The sequence below is a fragment of the Vicia villosa genome, unplaced genomic scaffold, assembly GCF_029867415.1.
Source record: "Vicia villosa cultivar HV-30 ecotype Madison, WI unplaced genomic scaffold, Vvil1.0 ctg.000643F_1_1, whole genome shotgun sequence".
Taxonomy (NCBI): domain Eukaryota; kingdom Viridiplantae; phylum Streptophyta; class Magnoliopsida; order Fabales; family Fabaceae; genus Vicia; species Vicia villosa.
Genome location: NW_026705287.1, coordinates 788,997 through 798,895, shown reverse-complemented (window position 1 = coordinate 798,895; position 9,899 = coordinate 788,997). Strand labels below are relative to the sequence as shown.

The 9,899-nt window shown below is 31.8% G+C and overlaps 2 protein-coding genes across 2 annotated transcripts; both read left to right on the top strand.

The window, feature by feature from the left end:
- Positions 1-3,135: 3,135 nt before the first annotated feature.
- Positions 3,136-3,999, top strand: LOC131630096 (uncharacterized). The gene has a single exon (XM_058900893.1). The coding sequence runs from the start codon at positions 3,136-3,138 to the stop codon at positions 3,997-3,999; it is 864 nt and encodes a 287-aa protein (XP_058756876.1).
- A 4,174-nt stretch (positions 4,000-8,173) lies between these two features.
- Positions 8,174-9,037, top strand: LOC131630095 (uncharacterized). The gene has a single exon (XM_058900892.1). The coding sequence runs from the start codon at positions 8,174-8,176 to the stop codon at positions 9,035-9,037; it is 864 nt and encodes a 287-aa protein (XP_058756875.1).
- Positions 9,038-9,899: the final 862 nt, after the last annotated feature.

The window sequence follows — 9,899 nt, the reverse complement described above, 5'->3', positions numbered from 1 at the left end:
TACTTGTATCAAATCATATATTAATAATAAAAGACATTTCTTTATTATGTTTGTTTTTCCAAAATAATAAAGTCCCTAGAATAGCTATTCTGTTTAATGAAATGTTAAGTGCGACATAATCATGAGATCCCATGAAACATAAGGACAATATTCTAAAATTATCTCTGGTCGTGCTTTACTGTGAAGTGGGAAAACATTAAATCATTGAGACTATTGTATGGATAGACTGACGATCAAATCTCAGGGATTATGGATAAAGAGTAATCAAGTCTTCACATAGGTATGAATATTAGGAGTAATATTTATACTGGATTGACCCGCTAAGAGAATTCTACATAGAAATTTATGCAAAGTGTCATAAGTTATTCTCATGGAGACAGTGGTGTATACAACCCTTCGACCTGAATCCACTACGAACCATATATAGATGTAGGAGTCGAGTATTTTTTTTATTGATCAAATATTAACCGTAATTGGATGGCCGTTAAGATAGTTCACGGGCACTCCACAAATCATGCTAAGGGACATGAGTGACCTAGATAGAACTTTCTCATCCCGCATAATAGAATAAATGTCTAAGGGCACAATATTGAATTGGACAAGGGTGACATGGTCTATGCCCTGTGTTCAATATAGACATGAGTGCAAAAGGGTAATTTTTTACACAAACATTATCACGAAAGATTTTGTTAGATCACATGATATTTTCGTTACTTGGGTAGCAATGATGTGTAGCTAGATACCACTCACTATTTAAGATAAATTCATGATAGGTTGGGGTATACTAAGTTGAATTTATTTCTTTTCTTGATTACAAATCATGAATTGATTGTTGATTTTTATGAATGCGTGCGAAATTATGATGCATCTGCTGTGTGATATGTTGTCAGTGTTCACTTTATGTTAGTACATGACTTAAATGGATTCAGATTTGAGAAAACATGTAAAACTAGGAAATTTTTGAGTTTTAACCGACCTATATCTGGTTACTCTATGCCAGTAAGCGGTTACCACCCTTGGTGGATTTAATTTGAAATTCATATAGGCTAACTGATTAAGATAGTTAAATCATGAATCATGATGATGCTTTGATAATGTTTTAGTAAGTCAAAAAAAGATAATACATTTGGTGAGAAAACCCTAGGGTGATATAAATCCCATCGTATTGAGTTATTCGGAAACACAACCATACTCCTAGTTGGTATGTGTTTTGAGTGTTAGGTTTCAATGGAAACCAACCATGTACAATTTTGGGGGATATCGAGGCTCTTTATGGATGCCTAAGATTTTGTTACCAATAATGGGAGTATGGTCCATATGAAGGTTGTAGTCTCTCAGCGGTGTCCGGAATTATGTGAAAAGTGTTGGTGGGAGAAAGACATTATTTGTGTACTAGGGAGTCTGTGATCTGTTTCCAAACTTATGTGAAGAGTTGTGGCCCAAGAAAGATGTCCCACGTAACTATCCATATCCAGAGGTAGACATGGGTCGTTTGACCTGAGTGTTGATATTCACACACCATATGAGATCAATTGGATCTCGATCCACGTTCTTTTATGATTGTAGAATATGGAAGGTTGAGAAAGAAACATTATTAATAGAGTAGAACATGAGAGCACCATGACCAAGAAGACATACGGTGCATTTAGAACTGCACTGAAATAGTTATATCTCACCATATGTTTAATATTTGTGGTAATTAGGTGAATTACTGATGAAAAGGAAAGATGACATGAAGGATTTAAAGATCTTGTTATCTATTTTCTTTTTGTTTTTGCTGTCTAGCCTATTCTAGTATTTTATTCCATGATTTATGTTGTATATGTACTATGATTGTATCTTTTATCATACATGTATTGGATGTCATCTAGACACTTTTGGTTGTACTCAGTACCAGATATAAAATGTCGAATAATACCATTCTATACGCATATTATTCGGGGTATTACACTTTGAATAATAAATATAAAGTGATAATTCTTATATTCACTTGTCACAATTACGTTTTTAAAGTATCACCAATTCTCTCTGTAGTAAATATAACTTTCCATGTAATCTATTATTATATGAACTATCCCATATTTGCTTGTCATAAAAATTTATATTAAGAGGAATGAGGGGATCAAAATACATGGACTACCAATGCGGTAAATAAAAAAGACATATACCATAAGAGTTGATAGCTTTGAAAAGGAATATATCTCAGGGAATAAATGTACTCGAGGAGTGTTACATATGATTTATTTTAAGAAAGTGAGCTAACGATAGAAGCCATTTGGATTAGAAGATGATTATAACTTTCGAGAGGAAATTTTGGGAAACGGGTTGTCTAAAACTCACTAGATTTTTGAATGAGAAGGGGCAACTTGAGAACTCTACAACTAAATTGAATTTAAATTGTTTAGAATAGATGAATCCATCTTAACTAATTAGATTTAAGAATTTACAGTTTCTTTTACTCTTAGTGTAAAAAAAATTAGTCCATATAGTTAACCAAACATAAGATGTAAGTTTATTTTATATACAACTATATTTATTAAAAAGAGTAAAGGAGTTAGTTTTAATATATTTTACTATATTTAATTAATTGTAATATATTTTTCCAAAAGTATAAGGAAATGCCCCATCTGGTGATTGAAATTGAAAATTTCAAAATATTTTTTTATATATCGTTTATCAATCTATATATATTATGATTTTTCCAAAATTATTTTATTACCAGCAAAAAAATTTGTTGTTGATACAACTCTTTCTTAAATATAGTAAAATAATTAAAAAAAACAAATCAAATTTCAACCACTAAAACTAGTTGTTGTTGTTGGAATAAGAAGGTTTTCCCAACAATAGTGTGATTGTTGAGAAATTAAGTAATTTATCACTCATACTTAATAACTTTTTGCCAAATACATAACAAATAGTTCTATTTTAAAGTAATAGTTTTATTTTCAAAACAATAATTAAGTTGTTGAGTAAAAATTACTTGTTATAGACATTCAAATTAATGTTTGCAATTAGCATGCCGTTCAAACAAAAAAACTGTTGCTCATATATATAATTTATATTTTCTCATTATGTTTTCCTAATACATTTTGTGTGTTTGTGTGTATCAACATTGTAGTCTTTAATATTTTAGCGATGGCAAATTTGCTAAACATGTTCTTTTCAATAATGCTTATCGAAGTATCTCTTTTAGCGTTGTTGATGGGAAATTCTAAAGCAACTCATCGCTTTATTGATATTAAGGATCATATTGATCACCAAGTTTCCTTACAAACGAGGAGTGTTCATCGCATTGCAAGATTGAGTCCAGAAGGACCTAATCCACACCACGACAATTCCTTACAGCCAAAAAGTGATCATCACATTGCAAAATTGAGTCCAGGAGGTCCCGATCCACATCACCATCTTTCCTTACAAACGAGGAATGTTCATCACATTGCAAGATTGAGTCCAGAAGGTCCAGATCCACACCACCATGTTTCCTTACCAACGGGGAATGTTCATCACATTGAAAGATTGAGTCCAGGAGGTCCAGATTCACACCACCATGATTTCTTGCAAACTAGAAATGTTCATGAAATTGCAAGATTGAGTCCAGGAGGTCCTAATCCACACCATGACAATTCCTTAAATCCAACGAGTGTCGATCACATTGCAAAATTGAGTCCAGGAGGTCCCGATCCACATCACCATCTTTCCTTACAAACGAGGAATGTTCATCACATTGCAAGATTGAGTCCAGAAGGTCCAGATCCACACCACCATGTTTCCTTACAAACGGGGAATGTTCGTCGCATTGAAAGATTGAGTCCAGGAGGTCCAGATTCACACCACCATGATTTCTTGAAAACTAGAAATGTTCATGGAATTGCAAGATTGAGTCCAGGAGGTCCTAATCCACACCACGACAATTCCTTACATCCAACGAGTGTCCATCTCACTGCAAAATTAAGTCTAAGAGGTCATAATCCAAACTACCCGAATTCCTTTCAACCTTAGAATAATCATTGCATTGCATGATTGAGACTAGAGAGTCCCAATTTACACCACCACCATATTTAACATTAAGTTATCGTTCACTCGACAACTTATCTTCTAATGTATTTTGTGATTTCTGAATTAAGTAGAGTGAGAGAGAGAATAAACTATATTCAAATAAAAGAGAGATAAATAGATTGGAGATGGTAATTGTTACTTTTAATTATATATATAACGTTATAGTGCGTATATTTACCTGTCACAATTATGTTTTGAATAAATCACTAAGGCTTGTCCCAGAGTGAAAAAAATTTACCAAGTAATTATTTTTTTGTGAACTAATATGTACATATTATTTTAATTAAAGTTACTTTGAAGAGAATATTAGGGGAACGAAAAATATAGACTACACTAGTGGAATATAAATAAAACATAGACCACACAAGTTGAATGCTCTAAATTTCTTTGAAAATTAATTCATAAAAGGACTGTAAAACGATGTTTATTATATGAAAGGTACATACTAAATTAAACTAGTCACTTGATAGGCCTTTATTAAATATTGTAAATTTTATATATTATTTTTTTCAAATTTATCATCTTGCCACACTTTATTCTATTTTCCATTCAATAAGATTTTTTAATCCAAATATTATTTAAAAATATTCAGCTAGTTATATACCTTGAAATGAAATTTATGAATTTATTCCACGTCATTTAATTTTTTTTGACTTAAATACTATGATTTTAAATATTCAATATGTAACAATCCAAACAAGATAAGTCTATAATTATCCCCTTCAGACGGTTAATACAGGTATTGAAACATAGTACAATAGTATACACATTACACGAGTACAAATTTTCGCATACTTAAACATATAGTAAGTCGCATATTTAGGCAATATCACTTCATTCGAGAGATAATAGATATATGAGATGTGAAGATATTCAGAGTATGATGGCCATACTAGATCTATGGGTATTAGATGTATGCCTGATGGGATCTAGTGCTAGTTGGAGATTGACGGTGCAAGCCCTAGATGCCAATAGTTTTTGTACTTGTATCAAATCATATATTAATAATAAAAGACATTTCTTTATTATGTTTGTTTTTCCAAAATAATAAAGTCCCTAGAATAGCTATTCTGTTTAATGAAATGTTAAGTGCGACATAATCATGAGATCCCATGAAACATAAGGACAATATTCTAAAATTATCTCTGGTCGTGCTTTACTGTGAAGTGGGAAAACATTAAATCATTGAGACTATTGTATGGATAGACTGACGATCAAATCTCAGGGATTATGGATAAAGAGTAATCAAGTCTTCACATAGGTATGAATATTAGGAGTAATATTTATACTGGATTGACCCGCTAAGAGAATTCTACATAGAAATTTATGCAAAGTGTCATAAGTTATTCTCATGGAGACAGTGGTGTATACAACCCTTCGACCTGAATCCACTACGAACCATATATAGATGTAGGAGTCGAGTATTTTTTTTATTGATCAAATATTAACCGTAATTGGATGGCCGTTAAGATAGTTCACGGGCACTCCACAAATCATGCTAAGGGACATGAGTGACCTAGATAGAACTTTCTCATCCCGCATAATAGAATAAATGTCTAAGGGCACAATATTGAATTGGACAAGGGTGACATGGTCTATGCCCTGTGTTCAATATAGACATGAGTGCAAAAGGGTAATTTTTTACACAAACATTATCACGAAAGATTTTGTTAGATCACATGATATTTTCGTTACTTGGGTAGCAATGATGTGTAGCTAGATACCACTCACTATTTAAGATAAATTCATGATAGGTTGGGGTATACTAAGTTGAATTTATTTCTTTTCTTGATTACAAATCATGAATTGATTGTTGATTTTTATGAATGCGTGCGAAATTATGATGCATCTGCTGTGTGATATGTTGTCAGTGTTCACTTTATGTTAGTACATGACTTAAATGGATTCAGATTTGAGAAAACATGTAAAACTAGGAAATTTTTGAGTTTTAACCGACCTATATCTGGTTACTCTATGCCAGTAAGCGGTTACCACCCTTGGTGGATTTAATTTGAAATTCATATAGGCTAACTGATTAAGATAGTTAAATCATGAATCATGATGATACTTTGATAATGTTTTAGTAAGTCAAAAAAAGATAATACATTTGGTGAGAAAACCCTAGGGTGATATAAATCCCATCGTATTGAGTTATTCGGAAACACAACCATACTCCTAGTTGGTATGTGTTTTGAGTGTTAGGTTTCAATGGAAACCAACCATGTACAATTTTGGGGGATATCGAGGCTCTTTATGGATGCCTAAGATTTTGTTACCAATAATGGGAGTATGGTCCATATGAAGGTTGTAGTCTCTCAGCGGTGTCCGGAATTATGTGAAAAGTGTTGGTGGGAGAAAGACATTATTTGTGTACTAGGGAGTCTGTGATCTGTTTCCAAACTTATGTGAAGAGTTGTGGCCCAAGAAAGATGTCCCACGTAACTATCCATATCCAGAGGTAGACATGGGTCGTTTGACCTGAGTGTTGATATTCACACACCATATGAGATCAATTGGATCTCGATCCACGTTCTTTTATGATTGTAGAATATGGAAGGTTGAGAAAGAAACATTATTAATAGAGTAGAACATGAGAGCACCATGACCAAGAAGACATACGGTGCATTTAGAACTGCACTGAAATAGTTATATCTCACCATATGTTTAATATTTGTGGTAATTAGGTGAATTACTGATGAAAAGGAAAGATGACATGAAGGATTTAAAGATCTTGTTATCTATTTTCTTTTTGTTTTTGCTGTCTAGCCTATTCTAGTATTTTATTCCATGATTTATGTTGTATATGTACTATGATTGTATCTTTTATCATACATGTATTGGATGTCATCTAGACACTTTTGGTTGTACTCAGTACCAGATATAAAATGTCGAATAATACCATTCTATACGCATATTATTCGGGGTATTACACTTTGAATAATAAATATAAAGTGATAATTCTTATATTCACTTGTCACAATTACGTTTTGAAAGTATCACCAATTCTCTCTGTAGTAAATATAACTTTCCATGTAATCTATTATTATATGAACTATCCCATATTTGCTTGTCATAAAAATTTATATTAAGAGGAATGAGGGGATCAAAATACATGGACTACCAATGCGGTAAATAAAAAAGACATATACCATAAGAGTTGATAGCTTTGAAAAGGAATATATCTCTGGGAATAAATGTACTCGAGGAGTGTTACATATGATTTATTTTAAGAAAGTGAGCTAACGATAGAAGCCATTTGGATTAGAAGATGATTATAACTTTCGAGAGGAAATTTTGGGAAACGGGTTGTCTAAAACTCACTAGATTTTTGAATGAGAAGGGGCAACTTGAGAACTCTACAACTAAATTGAATTTAAATTGTTTAGAATAGATGAATCCATCTTAACTAATTAGATTTAAGAATTTACAGTTTCTTTTACTCTTAGTGTAAAAAAAAATTAGTCCATATAGTTAACCAAACATAAGATGTAAGTTTATTTTATATACAACTATATTTATTAAAAAGAGTAAAGGAGTTAGTTTTAATATATTTTACTATATTTAATTAATTGTGATATATTTTTCCAAAAGTATAAGGAAATGCCCCATCTGGTGATTGAAATTGAAAATTTCAAAATATTTTTTTATATATCGTTTATCAATCTATATATATTATGATTTTTCCAAAATTATTTTATTACCAGCAAAAAAATTTGTTGTTGATACAACTCTTTCTTAAATATAGTAAAATAATTAAAAAAAACAAATCAAATTTCAACCACTAAAACTAGTTGTTGTTGTTGGAATAAGAAGGTTTTCCCAACAATAGTGTGATTGTTGAGAAATTAAGTAATTTATCACTCATACTTAATAACTTTTTGCCAAATACATAACAAATAGTTCTATTTTAAAGTAATAGTTTTATTTTCAAAACAATAATTAAGTTGTTGAGTAAAAATTACTTGTTATAGACATTCAAATTAATGTTTGCAATTAGCATGCCGTTCAAACAAAAAAACTGTTGCTCATATATATAATTTATATTTTCTCATTATGTTTTCCTAATACATTTTGTGTGTTTGTGTGTATCAACATTGTAGTCTTTAATATTTTAGCGATGGCAAATTTGCTAAACATGTTCTTTTCAATAATGCTTATCGAAGTATCTCTTTTAGCGTTGTTGATGGGAAATTCTAAAGCAACTCATCGCTTTATTGATATTAAGGATCATATTGATCACCAAGTTTCCTTACAAACGAGGAGTGTTCATCGCATTGCAAGATTGAGTCCAGAAGGACCTAATCCACACCACGACAATTCCTTACAGCCAAAAAGTGATCATCACATTGCAAAATTGAGTCCAGGAGGTCCCGATCCACATCACCATCTTTCCTTACAAACGAGGAATGTTCATCACATTGCAAGATTGAGTCCAGAAGGTCCAGATCCACACCACCATGTTTCCTTACCAACGGGGAATGTTCATCACATTGAAAGATTGAGTCCAGGAGGTCTAGATTCACACCACCATGATTTCTTGCAAACTAGAAATGTTCATGAAATTGCAAGATTGAGTCCAGGAGGTCCTAATCCACACCATGACAATTCCTTAAATCCAACGAGTGTCGATCACATTGCAAAATTGAGTCCAGGAGGTCCCGATCCACATCACCATCTTTCCTTACAAACGAGGAATGTTCATCACATTGCAAGATTGAGTCCAGAAGGTCCAGATCCACACCACCATGTTTCCTTACAAACGGGGAATGTTCGTCGCATTGAAAGATTGAGTCCAGGAGGTCCAGATTCACACCACCATGATTTCTTGAAAACTAGAAATGTTCATGGAATTGCAAGATTGAGTCCAGGAGGTCCTAATCCACACCACGACAATTCCTTACATCCAACGAGTGTCCATCTCACTGCAAAATTAAGTCTAAGAGGTCATAATCCAAACTACCCGAATTCCTTTCAACCTTAGAATAATCATTGCATTGCATGATTGAGACTAGAGAGTCCCAATTTACACCACCACCATATTTAACATTAAGTTATCGTTCACTCGACAACTTATCTTCTAATGTATTTTGTGATTTCTGAATTAAGTAGAGTGAGAGAGAGAATAAACTATATTCAAATAAAAGAGAGATAAATAGATTGGAGATGGTAATTGTTACTTTTAATTATATATATAACGTTATAGTGCGTATATTTACCTGTCACAATTATGTTTTGAATAAATCACTAAGGCTTGTCCCAGAGTGAAAAAAATTTACCAAGTAATTATTTTTTTGTGAACTAATATGTACATATTATTTTAATTAAAGTTACTTTGAAGAGAATATTAGGGGAACGAAAAATATAGACTACACTAGTGGAATATAAATAAAACATAGACCACACAAGTTGAATGCTCTAAATTTCTTTGAAAATTAATTCATAAAAGGACTGTAAAACGATGTTTATTATATGAAAGGTACATACTAAATTAAACTAGTCACTTGATAGGCCTTTATTAAATATTGTAAATTTTATATATTATTTTTTTCAAATTTATCATCTTGCCACACTTTATTCTATTTTCCATTCAATAAGATTTTTTAATCCAAATATTATTTAAAAATATTCAGCTAGTTATATACCTTGAAATGAAATTTATGAATTTATTCCACGTCATTTAATTTTTTTTGACTTAAATACTATGATTTTAAATATTCAATATGTAACAATCCAAACAAGATAAGTCTATAATTATCCCCTTCAGACGGTTAATACAGGTATTGAAACATAGTACAATAGTATACACATTACACGAGTACAAATTTTCGCATACTTAAACATAT

What these genes read in the sequence shown, in the direction of transcription:
- LOC131630096 (XM_058900893.1), top strand. Translation starts at nt 3,136, where the DNA reads ATGGCAAATTTGCTAAACATGTTCTTTTCAATAATGCTTATCGAAGTA.
- LOC131630095 (XM_058900892.1), top strand. Translation starts at nt 8,174, where the DNA reads ATGGCAAATTTGCTAAACATGTTCTTTTCAATAATGCTTATCGAAGTA.